The sequence below is a fragment of the Chiloscyllium punctatum genome, chromosome 2 (assembly GCF_047496795.1).
Source record: "Chiloscyllium punctatum isolate Juve2018m chromosome 2, sChiPun1.3, whole genome shotgun sequence".
Classification (NCBI taxonomy): domain Eukaryota; kingdom Metazoa; phylum Chordata; class Chondrichthyes; order Orectolobiformes; family Hemiscylliidae; genus Chiloscyllium; species Chiloscyllium punctatum.
In genome coordinates, this window is record NC_092740.1 from 37,801,347 (window position 1) to 37,827,873 (window position 26,527).

The 26,527-nt window shown below is 40.2% G+C and overlaps 1 protein-coding gene across 2 annotated transcripts in view; it reads left to right on the plus strand.

Moving 5' to 3' along the window:
* The window catches only part of cdk7 (cyclin-dependent kinase 7), a 58,531-nt gene extending 41,786 nt beyond the window's left edge, over positions 1–16,745 (plus strand). The window contains exons 10-12 of one of the 2 annotated variants that reach the window (XM_072596031.1): positions 5,959–6,108; positions 6,773–6,917; positions 16,531–16,745. In XM_072596031.1, the coding sequence (XP_072452132.1) occupies positions 5,959–6,108; positions 6,773–6,917; positions 16,531–16,559 (324 nt within the window). In that variant the 3' untranslated portion in view covers positions 16,560–16,745. The other variant, XM_072596040.1, reaches the window with a different exon arrangement.
* Positions 16,746–26,527: the final 9,782 nt, after the last annotated feature.

Below are 26,527 nucleotides of genomic sequence, written 5' to 3' on the forward strand. Positions count from 1 at the left end.
TCCACAAGGCAGAGATTTTTCTTTTTACTCTTTTTACATAAATGCCATACCAGAATCGATTTGTTTTTTGTCCCCTCGATTTTTTAAAAATTCCATATCATCCTGTAAAATAGGTAGTATAGCAATTTCCGATCACACTGCTGTATATATGGAAATCAAGGCGAGGAACAATGGGACATCCCCCCAGCATTGGTGTATGGACCCCTTCCTGATGAAAGATAGTAAATTTGTAAAGTACTTCTCAAGAATTTAAAACTTTTTTCGAAGTTAAATTAGGTACGACTACCAACCCATCAATGATGTGGGAGACCATTAAAGCTTACACGCGAGGTTTGATCATCTCATACTCAGCGACCCAGAAAATATTAAAGGGAGAACAACAGCGTCTGCTTGAAGCTCGCTTAAAAGCGGCTGAAACAGCATACGCTGACAGACCTTCTATCTCTAAACACTACGCTTACCCAAACAGTTAAGAGGGAAATATTATTTGCAAAACAAAGGTTATATGAATTTGGCGATAAACCTGGTAGATACTTAGCATTTCTTGCAAAGAAAAAGAAGGCCCCTCAAACTATCACATCTGTTAAGGAAAGTACGGGTATTTTGACTCACGATCATAAAAGGATTAACGCAATCTTTAGAACATTTTATTCTGATTTATATAAATCACAGGATTGTGAAGATGGGACTAGGAGGATGCAATCATTTTTTAAAAACTTGACCTTTCCGGACCTAACTCCGGAACAGGTATCGGTCTTGAATGTTCCCCTAACAACCCAAGAAATACTTGACACAATCAGGCAACTTCAGAGCGGTAAGGCACCGGGCCCAGATGGCTTTCAAGCTGAATTCTATAAAGAATTTACTGGAATATTGGCTGGTCCACTTATGGACATGTATAACTGCTCATACAGTCAGGGCTGTCTCCCGCCTTCGCTGAAAGAGGCAAATATCTTTCTTATCCTTAAAAAAAGGAAAGGACCCAGAAGATTGCACGTCATACAGACCAATATCCTTGCTAAATGTAGATTTTAAAACGTTAGTATTGAGGCTAGAAAGGATATTGCCACATATCATAAAGGAGGATCAGATAGGATTTATTAAGGGCCGTAGATCATCCAATAATGTTAGAAGGGATTTGAATGTGATTCAAGCCTGCCATCAGGGAAAGATACCAGGAGTTATAGTCCCATTAGACGCGGAAAAGTTGTTCGACAGGGTTGAATGGTCATATTTGTTTTACACATTGGAAAGGTTTGGCGTTGGAAAGGTGTTTACCAAATGGGTCTCAACACTGTATAGTGATCCCAAAGCAGTTGTGATTACCAATGGATTAGGCTCAGATAGCTTCAGTGTGGATAGGGGCTGCCGTGAGGGATGTCCTCTTTCGCCATTGCTATTTACGCTAATAATTGAGCCACTAGCAGAAGCTATACGGGCTGACCTAATATAACAGCCCTGAGGATTGGTACAGGTAAACATAAAATTACTCTTTATGCAGATGTTCTTCTATTTCTCAGTAATCCTTTGATGTCCGTGCCTCGCTTAATCCAAGTTATTAATACATTTAGTGTATTTTCAGGCTATAAAATTAATCTCTCAAAATTGGAGGCTATGCCAATGGGTGGCCTTGCTATGATACCCCACTTAATGGACGGATCCCATTTTCCCTTTCGTTGGTCCCTGGAGGGTTTTTTATATTTAGGCATTTTTATTATCCCATTATTTGGTCAGTTGTATAAGGCTAACTTTGTGCATTTACTGGAAAGGATAAGGCAGGACCTCGAGCGATGGGGTGACCTTCCAATTTCCCATTTAGGCAGAATAGCACTAATTAAAATAAATGTCCTGCCCCGTCTCCTATACCCTATGAGAATGCTTCTGGTGATGCTGCCGAGGCTGGCATTATGTAAATTATATGGCTGGTTGGGTTCCTTTATCTGGAATCATAGACGGCCCCTTATTAAGCTGAAGAAGCTACAGCTTCCACAGGCAAGGGGCGGATTGGATTTCCCAGATTTTAGGAAATATCAGTTAAGTTCCCTATTAAGTTACATAGCTGATTGGGTCTTGTCTGACTCGCAATCAATCTGGCTGGACGTCGAGGCTTCTCAAGTAAAATGCCCACTCATTAACCTTTTATTTTCAGACAAGAGGAAAATCATTACAGATCACTGTAAAAACCCTATAATACTAAACAAAATTAAAGCTCAGAATATAATGCGGCAAAATGAGGGCAACTCACAGAAAACATCCCCCTATGCTCCGATAGTGGGAGCATGGGGATTTCAACCGGGGTTTACAGATGCCACTTTCAAACTCTGGAGATCCAGGGGTATCTCTTGTTTAGGGGATCTATTTAAAGAAGGGGTCCTGATGTCTTTTGAATAGCTGCATCAGAAATTCAGATTACCTAATGGAGACCTCTTTCGATACTTCCAAATTCGAGACTATATACAGAAGAAGACTATGCTATTGGATAGTCTTTATAAATCAGATAGAGAATGTAGAGTGCTGTGGCCAATGGGGGTATCTTCCGTCAGTACTATTTGTCATTTATTATATGATGAAGTATCGGGAGATATGGACAATCTGCTTAAAACATGGGATCAGGATTTGGGACTAGAAATCTCTATAGAAACATGCAATGACATTTGGGAAAACGCCAGAACAATTACCATCTGCAACAGAACTCAGGCTATTCAGCTGAAGATACTTCATAGGGCCCATATAGCACTGGATCGATTGGCAAAATTTAAGGCAAAAATGTGTCCCAAATGTAAAATAGAGGTGGCACTCTTGTACTTTGCCTATGGACCTGTCATAAGATCCATAGATACTGGACTCAAGTCGCAAGTGCTCTGACAGAAATCTTAAGAACGGAAATTAGAGTGGACCCTGTATCTCTCCTTTTGGGCTTTTCGAACTTACCCTCCCTGGACATGCACGGGAAGAGATTATTTTCTATTCTCTCTTTCTGTGCAAGGAAAAATATTTTGGTAAACTGGATGGCTGAGGGCACCCCTGGACTTTCAAATTGGCACTGATTAATTGTGGAATGTATTCCCCTTGACTTTCTTACAAATATGGTGCACCAAAAGACCGAATTATTCCATAAAATATGGCAGCCCTTCTTGAATTATATAAATACAGATATTTCGGCCATCTTAACAAGGGCTTTTACTTAATTGAGATGGCGAACCTGGCTGGTCCAGGGCCCCTTGGGAGAGGAATCCTGCACGAATACGGGTTTTGTTACATTTGATGTCAATACATTCCGAGCATGTATCTCACTACCCAATTTCTGTGTTATCTGTCGTTTTTTTTTCTCTTATTTGAATAATGTAAGAGACTTAATTATACACTCTGGTTAGTTGTAGGTTAGATTAGTAGTTAGTTGAGTTTTGTTTTTTTTCTCGGTATTTTTCTTTTGTTAAGTTTTGGTTATTATTTATTTAAGATTTAATTGTATATCAGTGTTTATACTTGGGGTTTTTATTTTGTAAACTTGTAAAAATGTTAAATTTTCAATAAAAATATCTTTCAAAAAAAGGGTTATAAGAGATGGGATTTATAATCATCTAGAAAGGAATAAGTTGATTAGGGATAGTCAACATGGTTTTGTGAAGGGTAGGTCGTGCCTCACAAACCTTATTGAATTCTTAGAGAAAGTGACTAAACAGGTGGATGAGGGTAAAGTGGTTGATGTGGTGTATGTGGATTTCAGTGAAGTGTTTGATAAGGTTCCTTCCCCACGATAGGCTATTGCACAAAATGTGGAGGCATGGGATTGAGGGTGATTTAGCATTTTGGATCAGAAATTGGCTAGCTGAAAGAAGACATAGGATGATGGTTGGTGGGAAATATTCATCCTGGAGTTCAGTTACTCTTGGTGTACCACGAGGATCTGTTTTGGTTCCACTGTTGTTTGTTCTTTTAATAAATGACCTAGATGAGGGCATAGAAGGATGGGTTAATAAATTTGCGGATGACACTAAGGTCGGTAGAGTTGTGGATAGTGACGAAGGATGTTGTAGGTTACAGAGAGACATAGATAAGCTGCAGAGCTGGGCTGCGAGGTGGCAAATGGCATTTAATGCTGAAAAGTATGAGCTGATTCACTTTGGCAGGAGTAACAGAAATGCAGAGTACTGGGCTAATGATAACATTCTTGGTAGTGTAGATGAGCAGAGAGATCTCAGTATCCAGTACATGGATCCTTGAAAGTTGCCACATGGTTAAGAAGGCATACGTTGTATAAGCTTTTATTAGAAGCGGGATTGAGTTTCAGAACCATGCAATCATGCTGCAGCTGTACAAAACTCTAGTGCGGCCACATTTGGAGTATTGTGCACAGTTCTGGTCACTGCATTATAGGAAGGATGTGGAAGCTTTGGTAAGGGTTCAGAGGAGATTTACTAGGATGTTGCCTGGTATGGAGGGAAGGTTTTATGAGGAAAGGCTGAGGGACTTTGAGGCTGTTTTTGTTCGAGAGAAGAAAGTTGAGAAGTGTCAGAGGTAGTTTCTTTATTCAGGGCGTAGTAGGAGCATGGAATGCACTGCCTGCAACAGTAGAAGACTCGCCAACTTTAAGGGCATTTAAATGGTCATTGATAGGCAAATGGACGAGAATGGCGTAGTTTAGGTTAGGTAGGATTAGTTCCACAGGCTGGGGCGATATCAAGTGCCAAAGAGCCTGTACTGCGCAGTTATGTTCTATGTCTCTTTGATGAGAGAGCAGCCCCATGATCCACCTGGGCAGTGGCAATTTTACTTTAAATTTTTATAATTAATGTGCCATGAACTGCACACAATGTGCACCGTCAGTGAAATTCCCTAGTGGAAGACTATAGAGGCAAGTTCTACCAGGCACTGATTTACTTGAAACAGAAAATGCCTCGAAGAACTGCAGGTGCTAGAAATAAGAAACTACTGGGAAAACTCAGGGTTGGCAGCATCTGTGGAGAGAAAACAGAGTTAATGTTTCAGGTCCAGTGACCCTTGTTCAGACTGATTGTAGCTAGCAAAAGTTGGTATATCTGCTGATATTTTCTAAACAACCTGTTTAGAGATATTATTACACACTCTGTAGCAGGTGGGACTTGGACCTGGGCCTTTTGGCTCAGGAGTAGGGGAACCGACTACAAAACCACAAAAGTCCTTTAAACATTTGTCCTCCCAACCCTTCTAAATTGCTCAACCAAGAGAGGGGGGAGAAACGCACCCTTCCTGTCTGCTGTCAGGCCTCGATCATAATCGGGAAGATTTGACCCTGCACAGGGAAACCCCAAAAGATTTTGAGTCTTATCAACTTAACCACTCAGCTGTAAGTACATGGAAAGAATTTCTTCTTTCTGCCTAGAAGCGATTAGTCCCTTATTTTAATTCAATTTTACTAATTCTGCCTTAGCCATACTTCCTAATATTAGAGTTGTACAAATTTGAGTGTGAAAACACCAGATCTTACCTTACAGTAAAACAGTCTTTTGTATATGGTTTTCTCACACACTAAATGAATTTGCAAGCAGTATGTGTTTATTTTGTAATTTGGACAACTGTTTGCTAAAAGGTTTGGCTGATCCTGAGTCAGAAAATTTATCTAGAAGTTTCTTGTTTGACAAGTGTACTGACTTTGTGAAGAATGGACTAAACTGTTCTTTTAGGTCTCTATGCACAATGAAAACATAAGTCAAATAAAGCCTGTAGCATCAGTGGTGTAGTGCGCAATAATCATTTCAAGATAAGAATCTCAAAGTTTTTTTAAATTCAGAATGATTAGACCATACAATGCAAATTTTAATGGTCATAGGTTCTATTTGCAAATTGGATGGAAAGGCACTGTAATTGTTATTGGGCACTGCTGCATTATGACTAGGTGTTATGTATTAATTTGCATTTTTTAGATTCATATCTAAGAGAAATACTTTGGATTTTTACATTAGTATTTTGTAATTGTAGGGAATGACCAGCCTTCCGGACTATATTTCATTTAAGAGTTTTCCTGGTACTCCACTCGAGCATATATTTAGTGCTGCTGGGGATGACCTACTGGAATTGCTGCAAGACCTGTTTACATTTAATCCCTGTGCAAGAATAACAGCTACTCAGGTAAATGGATATTATTCATTATTCTGGATTTCATAATGAACTGAGAGGTGCAGTTCACTCACAGTTCAGGATTAAATGTATAAAGTATGGAAATGACAGTTTTCTTTTTCATATGTTTTCTTTTCCTAGCACCCTCCCCCCCACCACCATTAGCCATAAGTTTATTTAGCGCTTCATTGAGTCAGAATATCCAGAAAGCCATAGATTTTAGTCTGAGGTTGGTGCTGAATTTTCTAGTCTCTGCTGGAGTATTGGTTATTGTTTTGCAGTTGACCTCAATGTCTCTGGGCTGAAGTACGAACTCCTAGTCAGTGTTGCCATCTTGAATGCTAACCAGTGTTTGTTGCCAAAAATGAATGCATTCACATCAGATAAGGACAAGATTAAATGAGGTACAAAGGGAGGCCAGCAATTGTAAATCTGCACAATAGCAAGGAGCCATCACCTCTGAGAGATGGGGAAATAAAACTAATATAGAAAATTGTGAATAAAAGTGAAAGGCTTCTTGTGGTATCATTTTTATATTCCTGGCAAACATTTGATAGTGCAAAATCCTTCATATTCTAATGGATTGCTTGATGAACTGTCTGATCTCTTCTATATTAGATGAAGTTTGAATCAATTGATACTCCTTTGACTGTGTTGCAAATTTAATTCTTTGAAGGCGCTGAAGAAGAAGTATTTTAGTAACCGCCCTGGACCAACAGCGGGACCTCAACTGCCCCGACCCAACTGCTCAACAGAAGTCTTAAAAGAGCAAGAGGCTAAGGCAGGTTTCAAACGTAAACGAACTGAAAACATGGAGCAAGGTAATGGATAGCCTTTTCTGTCCCATTGGATTTTTTCACTTCTCTTTTCTTGCCTGGTCAAAATGTTTCCTAAGGTGCATAACTGTGCATGTGTGGGTTATCATGAACAGCATGTTTTCCATCTGTGTTGGCAGCTAACCAGTGCTAACCAGCTGACAACTAACAAAAGGCTTGTAACCACATATCCTTTATGTTTTATGTCCTATTAGAAGAATGCAATTCTATGAAAGTCTGATCACTTGACTGTAGGCAACCACTTTCACTCCTGAAGATTTTTTTTATCCTGTTCATATTTGTGATGTCCCACAGACTGGAAGATTAAATAACTGTTAATCAACCCAGACTTGCCTTATTTCTAACCAACTTGTTTCCCAGATGAGGACAAAACATTGACTATGCATTAGCAGCGTGAGTGGTATTCATCACCTAGGATGCTGCTGTCAAGTTAAAAACAGAGTCTGCCAATCACATCATATGTGAATTTCCATGTCAGTTTGATGTTGTGTATATTAGTTGTATATTTCAAAGTCTAGCAAATTATATTGAACAGCATATCCCTTCAGCTGGTCACAGCAGATAAGGTCCCAACTAGACAGTTCTTGCAAAACTCATTAGACAATGTCCAACGTTAGTTGTGTTTGGGTTGAATGTGAACATAGGAGATACAGGTAGTAAGTTTACATATGCCACCAAAATTGGTGGTGTAGTGGGCAGTGAAAAAAGTTAGAATACAACAGAGCCATGATCAAATGGGTGGAGGATTGGCAGAAGGATGTTAATTCAGATAATTTTGAGGTGTTGAATTTTTGTAAGGCAAATCCAGGCAGGACTTATACATCTAATGACAGTGTCCTGGGAAATGTTGCTGAAAAAAAGAGACCTTGGGATACAGGTTCATAGTTCCTTGAAAGTGGAGTCACAGTTATGTAGGATACTGAAGAAGGCTTTTGGTATGCTTGCCTTTCTTGGTGAGTGCATTGAGTATGGGAGTTGGGAGGTCATGTTGGAGCTGTACAGGGCATTTGGAATATAGTGTTCAATTCTGGTCTGCCTCCTATCGGAAGAATGTTGTTAAACTTGAAAGTGTTCAGAAAAGATTTACAAGAATGTTGGAGGGATTGAGCTATAGGGAGAAACTGAATAGGCTCAGCTATTTTTCCTCTAGCATCGGAGGCTGAGAGGTGACCTTATAGAGGTTTATACAATCATGAGGGGCATGGACAGGGGCATAGTCAGTCTTTTCCCCAGGGTAGGGAAGTATGGAACTAGAGGACGTAGGTTTAAGGTGAGGGGGCAAAGATTTAAAAGGGACCTAAAGGGCAACTTCTTCATGCAGAGGGTGGTGCATGTATGGAATGAACCACCAGAGGAAATGGTGGAGGCTGGTACAATTGCTATATTTAAAAGATGTCTGAATGGGTATATGAATAGGAACGGTTTAGAGGGTTGTGGGCCAAATGCTGGCAAATGGGACTAGAGTTATTTAGGATATCTGGTCATCATGGATGAGTTGGACCGAAGGATCTATTTCCATTCTGTACATCTCTATAACTCGACAACATTTGCTGAGTGATCCTGAGTTTATGGAGAATTTCACTGACAACCAACTTAGGATTGATATTTGGGCATACAGTGTGGTGTATTTGTATGTACTGAAAGCTGCATATATTACTACTTGTTATTTGCAGACAGACAGAACACATGCTCATTTCATAATGAACTGTCTTTTTTCACCTATGTTCAAGTTGTGCACTACAAAACAACCATTTAAAAATTACTTTGGTCTTGCTGGTTTGTTTGTCAGGAGCATAAAGCAATGTTCCCTGTTTTGAGGAGGATATATTTTGTATTCAACTTCCCCTCAGGTGTTTTCTTTGACCCATATGCAGTATTAAATATAATATTTTAATGGTCATTTTATTTGACTTATTATAAATATAGATACAGTACTGCTTTTGTTAATTCCACAACTTTTTATGAATCAGCATTTTCTTCCTCCTTGTATGGAATGTGGATGTTGATGGCAAAACTGGCTTTTGTTGTCCATTGCTAGTTTCTTTGAACTGACTGGCTCTCCAGGCCATTTCACAACGCAATTAAAAGTCAAATTGAATTGAAATCAAACTTCACCATCAGTCCTAGTGCGAATTGAACCTATAACCCCAGAACACTAGCATGCATTCCTGGATTACCAGTATGCCACTACCTGTCCTTGTATCTCTGCATCCATGAATTGGAAATTCCATTGAAAGGAATTAAGATCAAAATTCTAACTGATGCGGCTTCAAAAAACATGTGTTTGACTAATCTGTTGTGGTTCAGCTTAACAAACCACCAGAAGAATTGAGTACGGGAGTGATTTTATTTTCACATGTTTATGAGGAGAGTCAGTCTTAAACATTCTAACTCTGGCAAAAGCACACAAGTTTTCATCTCTTATAATCTTAGTTCACGCAATCAATTTCTAATCTGATCAATTTAAAATCACATGCTAACCAGTTATCATTTATTCCTCTCAGTGGTTACAATAGGCATTGTTCATGTTCATCTAAGGTCTACCCTTATCCTGCTGATGGACAAAGTCTAAACTACACAATGTTTCTATCACTCACTCATCTTGCCTGGCTGTTTACCATCCTATCTAGAGAACATATGCTAATCTTCTGTCCTACTTACATTTATTTTATTAACAAACACTTCTAACTGAAAGTGCTATTTTTGTTTGCAGTTCTTTTTCTTCTAACTGTGGAAAAACATTTTCTCCAGAGGGTGGTGGGGTATGAATGCAGTTGAGGTGGGAAACTTTGCAACCTTTAAAAAGTACTTGGACGAGCACTTAGTGTTGTAGCGTTGAAGGCTTTGGGTCTGGTGCCGGGTTAGTGTGGGTGATGGGCTGATGGACTCTTCTGGGCTGTGATTCTGTGGTTTTATGAAGCTGTTTAATCCATAATTAACCTTTCAGCTTTGACACTTTCACTTTCATGGAGCTGGTTTATATTTCAGTTAGGTGATCCTGCTACATGACCCTAAATATTCAACAATGCTGCAACATAGATGATCACAGGGTTAATTTACCTTACCCTGCAAATTCAGTTTTTTTAAGTGCAGTTTGTATTTTGTAGTGCTAGGTTTGGGTGTTGAGATATCGATGTTATTATCAATATTCAGGAATTCAATCTTTAGGTAGAGCAGCTTAAGTCGTAGAGTAATGCTTCCTTTATTCTGATTTGGAGATGCTGGTGTTGGACTGGGGTGTACAAAGTTAAAAATCACACAACACCAGGTTATAGTCCAACAGGTTTAATTGGAGGCACTAGCTTTCGGAGCGCGGCTGCTTCATCAGGTGGTTGTGACAGCCGCGCTCCGAAAGGTAGTGCTTCCAATTAAACCTGTTGGACTATAACCTGGTGTTGTATGATTTTTCCTTTTTTCTGGCCAGACATGGTATCTTAATTCTATCCTGTGAAGAGTGAGCCTCAAGTGTACCAGTATGGCATTTTTATATCCTATACGATTTTACCTGTCGTCTCGTTGACAGAAGTGATCAGTTCATTGCCATCTCCGATCACTTTATGCACCCTTGTATGTAATTGAGACTATTCAAATTAATTTTGCTTAACACCCTTTCAGTAGGCAAAGAGGAGATTTTGACCTACCAGAGGAAAGCCATAGCAGTCAGTTCTCTGGCACTGAGCCTGACACTGTGGCAAAGAAGGGAAGGGGGCAGAATAGAAAAGTACTCGTGGTAGGGGAATCGACAGGAGATTTTGTGGTCAGGATCGGGATGTATGTTGCCTCCCTGGTGCCAGGGTCCAGGGCATCTCCGATCGGGTGTATAAGGTTCTAAAAGGGGAGGGTGAACAGCCAGAAATCTTGTTACATATTGGCACTAATGGTATTGCCAGGAAAAGGATCGAAGATATAAAAAGTGATTTCAGGGAGTTAGGATGGAAGCTTCAAAGCAGGATGAACAGAGTAGTGTTCTCTAGTTTACTACCGGTGCCGCGAGATAGCGAGGTGAGGAACAGGGAAAGGGTGCAGCTTAATATGTGGCTGCGCAGCTGGTGTAGGAGGGAGGGCTTCAGATATGTAGATAATTGGATGCCTTCTGGGGAAGATGGGACCTGTACAAGAAGGACAGGTTGCATCTGAACTGGAAGAGGACCAATGTCCTGAGTGGAAGTTTTGCACGAGTAGTTCGAGAGGGTTTAAACTAGTATGGCGGGGGGTGGGAACCTGAGCTGTATACCGGAGATGAGAGTTGATGCAGATGAGGCAGTAGCAAGAGGTAGACCAGCTAGTGGGAAGGATTTTCCTGGCAAGGAACCAAGGTATCAGTTAAAGTGTGTTTGCTTTAACGCAAGGAGTATCAGGAATAAAAGTGACAGACTTAGAGCATGGATCAGTACCTGGTGCTATGATGTTGTGGCCATAACAAAGACATAGGTTTCTCAGGGGCAGGAATGGTTGCTGGATGTTCCAGGGTTTAGAGCATTTAAAAAGAATAGGGAGGGGGGAAAAAGAGGAGGGGGTGGAGCACTACTAATCATAGAGGGTATCACAGCTACAGAAGCTTCCATTGTCAAGGAAGATCTGCCTACCGAGTCAGTATGGGTGGAAATTAGGAACAGCAAGGGAGCAGTCACCTCTTTAGGGGTTTACTACAGGCCCCCCGATAGCAGCAGGGAGATGGAAGAAAGCATAGCTCAGCAGATTTTGGAAAAGTGTGGACGTAGTAGGGTTGTTGTAATGGGTGACTTTAACATTCCCAATGTTGATTGGAACCTCCTTCGAACAGAAGATTTGAATGGAGCTGTTTTTGTAAGGTGTGTTCAGGAGGGATTCCTAACTCAGTACGTTGACAGGCAGACGAGGGGAGAGGCCATTCTAGACTTGGTGCTCAGCAATGAGCTGGGGCAGGTATCAGATCTTGTGGTGGGAGAGCATTTTGGTGGTAGTGACCACAACTGCCTCACATTCTACATAGCTATGGAGAAGGGGAGGATATTTAATTGGGGAAGAGGAAACTATGATGCGATTAGACATGAGTTAGGAAGCATGGATTGGGAGCAATTGTTTCATGGTAAAGGCACTATAGACATGTGGAGACTGTTTAAGGAACAGTTGTTGCAAGTGATGAATAAATATGTCCCTCTGAGACAGGCAAGAAGTGGTAAGATAAAGGAACCTTGGATGACGAGAGCGGTGGAGCTTCTCGTCAAAAGGAAAAAGGTAGCTTACATAAGGTGGAGGAAGCTAGGGTCAAGCTCAGCTCTAGAGGATTACAGGCAGGCGAGGAAGGAGCTCAAAAATGGTCTGAGGAGAGCCAGGAGGGGGCACGAGAAAGGCTTGGCAGAACGGATTAGGGAGAACACAAAGGCGTTTTACACTCGTGAGGAATAAGAGAATGGTCAAAGAAAGAGTAGAGCCGACCAGGGATAGCATAGGGAATTTGTGTGTGGAGTCTGAGGAGGTAGGGGAAGCCCTAAGTGAGTTTTTTGCTTCTGTCTTTACGAAAGAAACAAATTTTGTAGTGAATGAAACCTTTGAAGAGCAGGTGTGCATGCTGAAATTGATAGAGATAGAGGAAGCTGATGTGCTGAAAATTTTGTCAAACATTAAGATTGACAAGTCGCCAGGCCCGGACCAGATTTGTCCTCGGCTGCTTTGGGAAACGAGAAATGCAATTGCTTCACCACTTGCGAAGATCTTTTCATCCTCGCTCTCCACTGGAGTCGTACCTGAGGACTGGAGACAGGCAAATGTAATTCCTCTCTTCAAGAAAGGAAATAGGGAAATCCCCGGCAATTACAGACCAGTAAGTCTCACGTCTGTTCTCTGCAAGGTGTTAGAAAGGATTCTGAGGGATAGGATTTATGACCATCTGGAAGAGCATGGCTTGATTAAATGCAGTCAACACGGCTTTGTGAGGGGCAGGTCATGCCTCACAAACCTTATCGAGTTCTTTGAGGATGTGACTAGAAAAGTTGATGAGGGTCGAGCTGTGGATGTGGTGTATATGGACTTTAGCAAGGCATTTGATAAGGTTCCCCATGGTAGGCTCATTCAGAAGGTCAGGAGGAATGGGATTCAGGGGAACATAGCTCTCTGGATACAGAATTGGCTGGCCAACAGAAGACAGTGAGTGGTAGTAGAGGGAAAATATTCTGCCTGGAAGTCTGTGGTGAGTGGTGTTCCACAGGGCTCTGTCCTTGGGCCTCTATTGTTTGTAATTTTTATTAATGACTTGGATGTGGGGATTGAAGTATGGGTCAGCAAGTTTGCAGATGACACAAAGGTTGGAGGTGTCGTTGACAGTATAGAGGGCTGTTGTAGGCTGCAGCGGGACATTGGCAGGATGCAGAGATGGGCTGAGAGGTGGCAGATGGAGTTCAACCTGGATAAATGCGAGATGATGCATTTTGGAAGGTGGAATTTGAAAGCTGAGTTCAGGATTAAGGGTAGGATTCTTGGTAGTGTGGAGGAATAGAGGGATCTTGGGGTGCAGGTACATAGATCCCTTAAAATGGCCACCCAAGTGGACAGGATTGTTAAGAAAGCATATGATGTTTTGGCTTTCATTAACAGGGGTATTGAGTTTAAGAGTCATGAGATCTTGTTGCAGCTCTATAAAACTTTGGTTAGACTGCACTTGGAATACTGCGTCCAGTTCTGGTCGCCCTATTATAAGAAAGATGTGGATGCTTTGGAGAGGGTTCAGAGGAGGTTTACCAGGATGCTGCCTGGACTGGAGGACTTATCTTATAAGGAGAGGTTGACTGAGCTCGGACGTTTTTCATTGGAGAAGAGGGGACCTAATTGAGGTATACAAGGTAATGAGAGGCATAGATAGAGTCAATAGCCAGAGACTATTTCCCAGGGCAGAAATGACTAAAACTAAGGTCATAGTTTTAAGCTGGTTGGAGGAAAGAATAGAGGGGATGTCAGAGGCGGGTTCTTTCCACAGAGAGTTGCGAGAGCATGGAATGCATTGCCAGAGCAGTTGTGGAGGCAGGGTCATTGGGGACATTTAAGAGACTCCTTGACATACATATAGTCACAGAAATTTGAGGATGCATACATGAGGATCAGTGTTCGGCACAACAATACTGTGGCTGTGGCTCAATAAGTGTGGAGAGAGTTGCCATTCAGTCTTGGCAAGATAATTCTTGTGTCATACAGTAACAGATCTCCTGTTGTAAGTCTTTGATTATGTCAAGGCTGGAAAATGTTACCCCTCGCTGTAATATATTATATTCAATTGCCAATAATGTACTACCACAAGAGTAATGTTGAAGTATAACATTTTCTTATGAGCACCTGTTGCTTGTTTGTTTATAGTTTATGCTTTCAAAGCTTTCATTCACTTAGATCTGTTAAGTTTTTAAATTAATCTATTTATTCACAAGTGAACAATGTCCATTGTAAAACATTGTGGCTCAAATTAATTCATCTCCAGAAATCCTTCTGGAGCTTTGATCCTTCCCTGAGGAAATTCTTGCCTTAGTCTTTTAAGTATTCAAGGATTAAAATGGAGACAAGAACAAGTTGGCTGTGCTTCAGATGAAACACGTTTGCTTTTTCCAAATATCCTCAAGTGGAAACAGTGACATCTTGTGAATACCTAATTTAATGCATGTCTTTAATTAACAATGTTTTTGTTTCAGATTGACATCTTTAAATGAGAATAAAAGCACAGTTTTGGTTTGTTTTGAAAACACCATTTGTATCCATGTCTGTTTTTGAATAAGACAAATGGTCAGTTTTGTCGATCAAATAGTATTTTAGCATATTTCAGGTGGCTGTGTACGTGAACGAAAAGGTACAGATGCCCCAACTTAACATTGAATGAATTCAAATTCAGAAAAATCCCCTTCCATCCATCACAAACGTTTATGGTTTCACCCTTATTCATTTTTTATCCTTTCTAAGTATATTCTTCATAGAATCTTAGAATGATACAATCTCTACAGTATGGAGACAGGCCATTCAGCCCATCAAATCTGTATCCCACCCAATTAACTCCTACCCAATCCCCATAACCCCACATTTACAAAGGCTATACACCTAGCCTGCACATCCCTGGTCACAATGGGCAATTTTAACATGACTGGATTACTCAACCTGCACATCTTTGGACTGTGGGAGGAAACCGGAGCATCCGGAAGAAATCCACGCAGACACGGAGAACATGCAAACTCCAAACAGACAGTCACTCAAGGCTGGAATTGAACCAGGTTCCCTGGCTATTCTGAACCACTGAGCCCCAAGTACTTTGATTTTAAGTGAAGGTGCTTTTTAATGAGATCTTAACAGTTACACACCTTAAAGGTAAAATTTATGTAAATAAGCTGCAAATTTACTTGCCCAACCCCAAGGAAAGAGAATAAGTAATTTTGAATCATCTTTCAACTGATACGGAATATTCTTCTCTTCATTTTGGTTTAAAGCATTTGTAATTTTTGCTAAGAAGAGTTCTATGAAGAATAGTAATACTACCTGCTATGTGAAGAGATGTGTTCCACACTGTAAAATTGCCTTCTCTTCTAAATGTCCCTATTTTAATATCTAGTAGGTTCTAAAGTAATACAGCAAACACTTTTTAAGCAAGTGCACTATATAACAAGATGCATAAAATCCACAGTGTAAGAAAGCCCATCAAGCTCTGTCTGAGATTATTTACCATGGATTTCACTAATGTTAATTGTATGAGTTAAGATTAAGTAGATGGATACACTGATTATGTAATTACTTGTGTACATATAAAGAGATGCTTACTGATATGTGTTGTAGAGTTCAAAGCTAAACTTTCATAATGCTTTAGTTTTAAATAAATCTAAAACTGAGTAAAAGTCAATGTCTTGTAACCCCCACCCCTTCCTTTAATGCATTTGGTTAACTACTTTCTCAGTATCTGTTCCATTGTTAAATTGTAACCTGTGAGAATGAAGTTTGTCTGCTGTTGACTTTAGTTGATGCTTGTGTGCTCCAGTTCTAACATCACCGCTAAATAACCCATGCTAAAAACTTACTTCAATCCTATGCTCCTCATCTTTTGAAGTTAATGTCAATACTCTATGTCTTATATTCCCACTTAAGACTTTAATTATAGCTTTATTGAAAATCAAAATCAAATTTGAAGCCCATCGGTTTCATGTGGCAGCTCTAAGTGTGTGCTGTGTTACTAGTGCCTTGAAGAATCTTTTTTATTGCTTTTAGCTTTCGCCCTGAAATTTATTCAGCTTCTCCTCCAGGATTTTCAACATCAGCTTCTTTTAACTAGCTGAGTCTCTAGTATACCCATTGTAATCCTTGGTTCCTTGATTTCCTCCTGCTCAACAGAAAAGGAGATGCAGAACTGAAAAATGCTGTGTTTTGCATTTGAGACAATCTCAGTCAACCACTTAATATGGTGTCAAGAGTGTGCTTCATTTGAAAACCCAAGTGTACTTCTTATTAACAGAGACACTGAATTTAATTTGCAGCAATGATGGTTCCAGTGAAGTTGTATACAATCCATTTATTTCATGCAGTCTCTCCACCTAGATTTATTATTGAATATAAATTCGTTTCATTAATAGCCAGATGAAAATGTTGTTGCACTTACTTTTAGGTGGCCTGGCTAAGAGATTAATTTTCTGACCCTTGTCGACTGCTGCTTATACTGGACAGAAACGGAAGCATCATATATGATAAAAAGTATTCCAGTTACTTATTGTAACACAAAGACTTAGCTGCTGTGTATAAAGTGGAGCTGTGTTCAAAAGAATCCTGATTGTGTACTTGAATAATGTCTCATTAATTTTTCAATAAAAGTTTAAAAAAGGATGTTCATCTAGTGCATATGTTGAAATCAAGCACTTTTTATATACAAATTTTGAATAAAGAACTCTATTTTTACATCATTTGCATGACACATGACTGATGTTACCATCATGATGTATTATAGGATGTAACTATTTCTCACCTTGAGAGGTTAAAAAAATCTTAGTTATGAAATATCACTAGAGGAATATGATATTGTCTAACTTGTATGTTTACTTTAGAAAAATTAGCACATAAGATCTATGATAAGTTTGATTCGTATTTTTCAGTCTTATTTGCATTGAATTAAACTTCACCGATTTAGTAATTGTTTCCTAATTGTTGTCTCAGCCGCCTCATTCACACCTTCATGGTGCTTTTCATCCTAACCTGTTTTTGACTTCTTTTCAATATTCTTAATATCCTTCCCTGGTTCCCTATTAAATAGGAGCCTTGTTTTGCCTTTCCAGTTGTTCCTTATCCAGCCCTATCATTCCTTTTATTCTCCATCATTTCTTGGCTTAGTACTGGAACTCACCTCTTAAAGGCCCACTTGTGAACAAATGTCGGCTGGCACTTTCAGTGCCATGAAGGAATCTTGCACAGTTGTCTTTTATATCAGTACTTGTAGGCAGAGATTAAAATCCATAAAGTGATATTAAAAAGTGGAGATAAAGCCATCCAGTCTCCTAGGTAATATTTATGTCTCAACCAATGGTTACATATTTCATTACCGTATATGGAAATTTGTTATCTGCATAAATGCTTTTGTTATAACAGTGACTATACTTCAAAAATATTTCAGTGGCTGCAAAGTGCTTTGGAATAGTCTGAGGATTTGAAATTGTTCAATAATGGAAGCTTGTTTTTTACTAATAGTCATTCTTCGGTATGTGGGCACCTACAGTAAGATCAGCATTTAGTGTCAATTTCTAATCGTTGCTGAATACATTGTGATGGGATACTGCTGCAGTCTCTGTAACAAGCTACTAAGCTGTTAGTTGCTGGGGTTTTTGCCAGAATTTGTGAAATGAATGTTCAAGTAAGAATGAGGGGGTCTTTGAAGCGATAATATTCCCATGCATCTGCTGCCCTTGACCTTTTAGGTCACAGAAGCTGCCAGTTTGATAACTGCTGCCAAAACAGTTTTGGTGACTTACTGCTGTGCATCCAGTAGATAACACGCACTGTAACCATGTTATGCTAATGGTGGAGAGGAAGGATGCTAACTAATGTGCCAATACAATCCATTGCTGTTTTACTTGCTGGTATCAATCTTTCATGGCTGTTGTTAGAGCTGCACCTATTCATGCAAGTGGGGAATATTTCTGACTATAATATTGAAGGTGCAGAGGCTTTGCAGAGATAAGCAGTGCTTAGTGGGACAAGATGTATTCATCCCTCCGTCATGAGGTCAGAAGTGGGAATGTTCACTGATGGTTGCATGTTCAGCACCGTTTACAACTCTTTGGGTACTGATGCAGTCCATAATAAAATGCAGCACGATCTGGATAATGAAAACCAAATGAAGTTTGGATGCTGTAAATCAGAAACAAAAACAGCAATTTCTGGAAAAGCACAGCAGGGTTGGCAGCATCTGTGAAGAGAAATCAGTGTTACCGTTTTGGGTCTGATGCTCCTCACAACTTCCTCAGTTCTGACCAAGGGTCCTGGACCTGAAACCTTAAATCTGATTTCTCTTCACAGATGTTGCCACACCTCCTGAGCTTTTCCTACAAGATCTGGACAATATCCAGGCAACTAGCAAGTAACATCCGTGCCACACAAATGCCAGGTAATGACTATCTCAAATAAGAGACAATCTGACCACTGACCCTTGACATTCAATAGTATTGCTATCATTGAATTATCCACTGTCAACATCTTGGGTGCTACCATGACCAGAAACTTAATATAACTATGCAAGAGCAAGTCAGAGGCTATGAATCTTGCAACAAGTAACTTACCACCTGACTCTGAAAGCCTGTCCACCATCTACAAGGCATAAGTCAAGAGTGTAATTGAATACTGTCCATTTGCCTAGATGGGTGCAGCTCCAGTAATACCCAAGACAATTGACACCATCCAGGAGAAAGCAACCTGCTTGATTAGCACCACATTTACATACATCAATTCCCTCCACCACCAACACTGAGTAACAAGAGTGTATTATCTACAAGATGACTAACAATTCACCAAAGATCCTTAGACAGTACCTTCTCAGGCCATGACCATTTCCATTTGGATGGTCAAGGGAGCAGATACATGAAAACACTACCTGTAAGTTCATCTCCAAGCCACTCACCATCCTATCTTGGAAATATATTGCCAATCCTTTGCTGTTACTGCATCAAAATCCTGGAATTCCCTCCCTAAGGTCATTGTGGGTCAACCTTCAGCAGACTGACTGCAGCGATTCAAGCAAGCAACTCAACACCACCACCTCAAGGGCAACTAGAGAGGGGCAATAAATGTTGCCCCATTGAGCGATGCTCATGTCCACGATAGAATTAGAAAAAAGGTGATGGAGGAGCCTGAGATATTGATAATGGCGTGATGAAGACTGCACTGATCTGGTATATTACTGTAAGTATGTTACTGTGGTAGATCATTTTCCAACTTTGTAACCAGTCATCAGTCAGATGTTAGGAAGTAGGACTTTGCAGTATCAGCAGGGGTGATTTGATGTCTTGACTACAGTCTAGCAAGTCATATGATTTAATAGTTTTCTATCCTCTTAGTTTGAATTTACTAGGTCACCAGGGTGTATTTGGGTGTCAACCACTTTCTTGTGAGCTTGGAATTTCATGTGAGCTAGACCAAGGCTGGTAGGTTTCCTTCACTAAAGGGTATCGATGAACTGGTTGTTTAATTAGTCTAATGACTTGTTAGTAGCACCTATCATAGTGACTATTGTAGGCAGTCCCTGGATTATTGGTTGACTTCCTTTTTTTTGTCGAACTATGCATTTTAACTTTATTACCAGCTATCTTGTGAATTTATCAAATAGCACTTTATTTTTCATCCTTATCTCAGTGGTTGACTGCCTCACATTTATCTCCCTTATCCTCCCTGTAGCTGACAAATGCAGGTCTTGTGTATAAGATTTGATGACCATTTTAGTTGACCTGCCATTATTAAACTGCATCTCATTCTGTCACCATGGCATAAAATTTCAAACCAGAAATGCAACTACTTAAAATAAAGACTGAAAGAACGGTAGATGCTGTAAATCAGAAGCAAAAGCAAAGTTTCTGGAAAAGCTCGTTGGGTCTGGCAGCATATGTGAAGAGAAATCAGTTAAGTTTCGGGTCAGCTGACCCAAGGAAGGGTTCTGAGGAAGGGTCACTGGACCCGAAACATTAACTCTGATTTCTCTTCACAGAGAGTCATAGAGGCAGCAGCACAGAAACAGACCTTTCGGTCCAACTCATCCATGCTGCCCAGGTATTCTAACCTAATCAAGTGCCATTTGCCAGTACGTGGCGCACATCTCTCTTCCTATTCATATACCCGTCCACATACCTTTGAAGTGTTGTAATTCTACCAGCCTCTACCACTTCCTCTGGCAGCTCATTCCATACACGCACCACCCTTTGTGTGAAAAAGTTGCCCCTTAGATCCCTTTTAAATCTTTCCCCTCTCACCTTAAACCTATACCCTCTCGTTCTGGACTTCCTCCACCCATCAAGCTTCAACTTGATTGAGTTTTTTGAAGAAGTAACAAAGAGGATTGATGCGGGTAGAGTGGTAGATGTGATCTATATTGAATTGAGTTAGGTATTCATCACGCTTATTTATGGTAGACTGGTTAGCAAGGTTAGATCACATGGAATAGAGGAAGAACTAGCCATTTGACACATAACAGGCTCCACAGTAGAATACAGAGGGTGGTGGTGGAGCGTTGCTTTTCAGACAGGAGGTCTGCAACTCGTGGTGTGGTACGAGGATCAGTGCTGGGTCCACTGCTTTTCGTAATTTATATAAATGATATAGATGTGGACATAGGAGGTATGGTGAGTAAGTTTGCAGATGACACCAAAATTGGAGGTGTAGTGGACGACAATCTTGATCAGATGGGCCATTGGGCCGAGGAGTGGCAGGGGAGTTAAATTTAAATACATATAAGGTGCTGCACTTAATGGTAAAGTCCTGGAGAGTGTTGCCGAACAAAGAGACCTTGGAGTGCAGGTTCATATTTCCTTGAAAGTGTAGTTGGTGATAAATAAGATGGTGAAGAAGGTATTTCGTATGCTTGCCTTTATTCGTCAGTGCATTGAGTATAGGAGTTGGGACGTCTTGTTACAGCCACTTTTGGAATACTGTGTGCAATTCTCGTCTCCCTGCTGTTAGAAGGATGTTGTGAAATTTGAAAGGGTTCAGAAAAGATTTACAAGGATGTTGCCAGGGTTGGAGGATTTGTGCATTAGGGAAAGGCTGGGGCTGTTTTCCCTAGAGCATCAGAGGCTGAGGAGTGACCTTATAGAGGTTTATAAAATGATGAAGGGCATGGATAGGATAAATAGACAAGGTCTTTTCCCTAGCATGGGGGAGTCCAGAACTAGAGGGCATAGGTTTATATCAAAAGAGATCTATGGGGCAACTTTTTCATGCAAAGAGTAGTGCATGTATGGAATGAGCTGCCAGGGGATGTGGTGAAGGATGGCACAATTACAACATTTAAAAGGCATTTGAATGCATGTATGAGGAGAGAGCGTTAAGAAGGATATGGGCCAAATGTTGACAATTGGGACTAGATTCAATTAGGATGTCTGGTCAGCATGTACAAGTTGGACCAAAGGGTCTACTTCCATGGTCTACAACTCTATGACTGTATAACATTTGCTGAGTGATCCTAAGTTTATGGAGAATTTCACTGACAACCAATTTAGGATTGATATTTGGACATGTATTGTGGTTTATTTATATATAATGAAAACTGCATATACTGTATTACTGCTACTTATTTGTTTCAGACAGAGCACTAGACCTATTTAGTCTGTCTGGTCATCATGGATGAGTTGGATCGAAGAGTCTGTTTCTGTGCTTTATATCTCTATGAATCTAATTTAGATGAGGGAACAAAATGTAATATCTCCAAGTTTGGAGATAACACAAAGCTGACTAATAGAGTGAGCTATGAGGAGGTAACAACTGTTTCAATGTGATTTGGACAAGTTCAGTGAGTGGAGAAATGTATGGCAAGCATAATGAGGATAAATATGTAGTTATACACTTGGTAGCAACAATAGGAAGGCAGATTATTATCTGAACGGTAATAGATTTGGAGAAGGGAGATGAGCAATGTGACATGGTGTCCTTATACACTATTGGCTAAAAGTAAACAGGCAGGTGCAATAGGTGAAGAGGACAAATGATATGTTGGCCTTCGTAGCAACAGGATTTGAGTACAGGAGCAGGGATGTCTTGCTGCAATTGTACAGGGTCTTGGTGAGACCATGTCAGGAATATTGTCTGTAGTTTTGATTTTCATTTCTGGGGAAGGATTTTCTGGCTATACATAGAGTGCAATGAAGGTTTATTAGACTGATTTCTGGGTTTGACAGGACTGATGGATCAGTTAGGACTATAATCAACGGATTAGAAGAATGAATGGGGATCTAATAGAAACCTGCAAAGTTTTAACAGGATTAGATGGGGTAAACACAAGGATAGGAAGTCTAGAACTAGGGGTTACAGTCTAAGAATTTAGGCCACATCACTTAGGACAGAGAAATCTCTTCATCCAGAGTGGTGAGCCTGTGGAATTCACTACCACAGAAAGTGTTCAAGGCTAAAACATTGTATTTTCAAAAAGGATTTAGAAATATTTTGGTGGGCTAAAGAGATCAAGGGTTTGGAGAGAAAGTGGGAAAAGGGTACAGAGTTGGATGATCAGCCATGATCATATTGAATTGTGGAGCAGTCTCGAAGGGCTGAATGGCCTACTTGTACTACTATTTTCTATGTACCTTAGCTCAGGGCAGATTAAGATTCTGACAGGATGGAGGGACTTTGATGGAGAATAGTTTCGCCAATCACGTTCCCTGGTTGCAGCCACTCATATATGAAAAGGTGCAGTTTTCTCAGTTATGTTTTTCAAAATACGTTGCCATCCACCACACTTTGTGGGTGGCACAGTGGTTAGCACTGTTGCCTCACAGCGCCAGAGACCCGGGTTCAATTTCCGCCTCAGGCGACTGACTGTGTGGAGTTTGCACATTCGCCCCGTGTCTGCGTTGGTTTCCTCCGGGTGCTCCGGTTTCCTCCCACAGTCCAAAGATGTGCAGGTCAGGTGAATTGGCCATGCTAAATTGCCCATAGTGTTAGGTAAGGGGTAGATGTAGGGGTTGCGCTTTGGCGGGGCGGTGTGGACTTGTTGGGCCGAAGGGCCTGTTTCCACACTGTAAATTATCTAATCTAATCTAATCTAATCTCCTCAATGCACTTTCCCCACTTCACCTGTATCTTTGTAGTTTGTCTCCTTCAATTATTTATGTAAATTTCCTTTGAAGACTACTATTAAATCTGTATCTGCTACCCTATTAAGCTATGCATTCCAAATTAGATGACAAGTGTCCTATAACCATTCTATATCCAAAGCACTTGTTGCATGAAAATGTTTTTCCCCTTGTCATTTCTGGTTCTTTTGACAATCACCTTCAATCAGGGCCTTCTGATTACTGACTTTTGACTCTCTGGTGACAGTTTCTTTTTACTTTATACCAACCATTCCTGATGTTAAACACATCTATTTGTTGTTGCTTTTCACCCTGTAAACGGAACGATTGCCAAATGCCTTAGTACTATTTTCTGTACTTCTGTGGACTGCGCGAATTGATTTTCTCCTCCTTTATCCTCTTTCCCTCTTACATTTCCATTCATCTCAGTGTGGATACATTTGTTTTTATTAACGGAACAGTGCTTGGTTTTTGTGTATAAAGCAAACCAGCATTCTGAATGCTCGAAGACCATAGCATACGGTGAAGAATCATCACACATATATTCCCCTCCAAAGTTGTATAGTTAGCCAACTTTATCAAAATATCAGCTTGGGGGTGATGCACTGTGCTGCCACTATCATGCTCTTAATACCACAGTCTTCCCAACTGTGGATCAATGATGAGAAACCATAAGGAAAGATATTGCTTAAGAATGCATCAGACTGTTGTGTTGGAGCTCTGGATTACCTTTCTGGTGATGTTATGGAGCCACTTTCCATGGGACATAAGTAGGATAGTGTGCGTCGAGTCTGTAAGACAGAAGAATAGATCAAAGATGAAAGATTGATAGAGTTCAGGGATACCTTTTGAACATAGTATTCCTCAGATCACCATAGCTTTAAATTGCAACCATTAGAGTTTATCAAAAGCCTCAACCTTGATTTTTACCTTCTCCTTAATCAATCTGTTCTCTCTGGTGTTGCCCTAAAACCACATAATAGATGTTGGCAGTGACAGAGCATAATGCCTGCAAGATAGTAGCCGTAATTGAGATCAAGAAACAGGCCTGAAGCTGTGTGGAGAAGATAACTCAAAAAAACCACCCAAAGGGAGACAAAGCTGTTGTAAAGAAAGAATCTCTGAACAGAAAACTCCTGCAAAGAAACAACAAAGATAATTAACTGTTAGTCAGTGAAAGCTTTTACAGCCAATAATCAGGGAAGCAAACTTTAAAATGAAAAGTAAAAACAGAGCCATCAAAGTGCAGTAGCAGCAAAGTGGATAAATCTGGATCAAACACCTGTGAAAAGAGGTCAATTATAAGCCACCCAGATCACTTTTAATTATTTACGCTAAATACCCAAAATATTAGGCTAGGAACAGTTAAAAACGCTGGAAGTTACTTCGGAGTTTTAGAATACTCACTTGATGGAAAATTTATCAGCAGCAGGTTAAGAATATCCTTCAGTAACACACTTAAGATATATCAATCGATTAACAAAATCTAGAGCAAGAGACAATTTTGGAATTTGAAGTTTCAGACCCTGACAGTGAAGTTAGTTAAATTTTTGTTCTTTTGATGGTTTGGGCAAGAAACAAGATTTTTTCAGTAGCTATGTTGATTTTGGGAGTTTAATTGTTGGAAATGCAATTATGGCATTTTGTGAAAAATGGCATTATGGGAGCCACTTTTGATAGTCAAAAAAAAAGACAATGAACCTTATTGATTGAATCCATTTTGAGGAAGTTTCTATCCACAGACCTTTTGGAAAGCAAACTGCCATCTTGGAAAAAGAGTATTCTCATTCATCTCTGTAATGGAAAACTGAACCTTTCATTAAAAGCAACATTTGGAATGATAGAAACATCAACAGCTTCCAGTTTCAGTGCTGCAGCAACAATTTTTACAACAAAGATTCAATAGCTACTTTAATAATAAATACATCAAAGCAATGAGTGGAGTACACTGATATCAAAATCTCAACAATTACCTTCCAAATCAGGGAAATGATTAACAGCCTTAAGGGCCTAGCAACAATCTGCCAATGCAACCACATTCATCAGTATTAATCTTTTCACCTGAGAAAGTCATGCAATAATTCAAAGTAACTACTGAGCCAAAGCTGATGCTTGACTGTCAGATCCATTTCATAGTTCAACAAATTGGCAAATGTGGAAAACTTACGGAAAATGTACTGATGTCCAAATCTGAAAGTGGCTCTTGGTTTCTGACTGAAAATACTAGGCTCTGCGTCCAAAACAAAGCTTCTCCCTTAGAATAGCAAATGGTTGCAAACAAAATTCAACTATTAAGTGTGATCCTTCCACTAGATGGCATTGCATTTCTGCTCTGAAAGTTGGAATTGTGAAATTGTTACAATTTGCAAAAATGCAGCTAAGGTCATCTTTCCTGCAGCTATTTTCAGTTCGAGATGAGAGCAGTTGAATGCAAGCTTTTTCACAGAGATCACCGTGCAGATTGATTCTGAAACTTAGTACAATAGCCTACGTGTTGAGGTGACCAAGAACATAGCTGTGTCATATGACGTTCCTCTGCATTAACTGTAGGCCTTGACCACGACTCCCAAGGGGAGATTGTGATACACAATCACTTGGAAAAACTCATTTCTTTAGGTGTTTTTTTTTCCTAGTTGGGCTCAGATTCCTTTGTCCATATAGCTTTCACCAGTAGCAAGAAATAGAATAAGTTGGTTGTATATAATACCATTCATGGTTTCATGACACTCCAGAGCTTTTTAACAGGTAATGATGTACAATGAAGAAACTAAGCATAATGTTGTTTTTGGCTTAGATTAAAGGCTCCTATCCAGACATCTCAAGGCAATCTTCACATAATATCAGCACCTTGGCGGCAAGGTGGTTCAGTGGTTAGCACTGCTGCCTCACAGCGCCAGGCACCTGGGTTCGATTGCAGCCTCAGGCGACTGTCTGTGTAAAATTTACACATTCTCCCCGTGTCTGCACGGGTTTCCTCTATGTGCTTTGGTTTCCTCCCGTAATTCAAAGATGTGCAGGCTAGGTGAATTGGCCGTGCCAGATTGCCCCATAATGCTAGTTAGGGGTAAATGTAGAGTAATTGGGTGGAGGGAATGGGTTTGGGTGGGATACTGTTCGGAGGGTTGATGTGAACTTGTTGGGCCGAAGGGCCTGTTTCCACACTGTGGGGATTATATGATTCTGACGAACGTACCCCATAGAAAGCTGACAGGAACATTTAAATTGCCTGCTGAATTTTAACTTTCCTGATCAATATGTATGTCATAGCTGTTTTTTGCACTTAGATAATGGATTTCACAATGTGCAGGTGGTAGTAGTGAAGCATAATAGGCCCATTGATGGAGC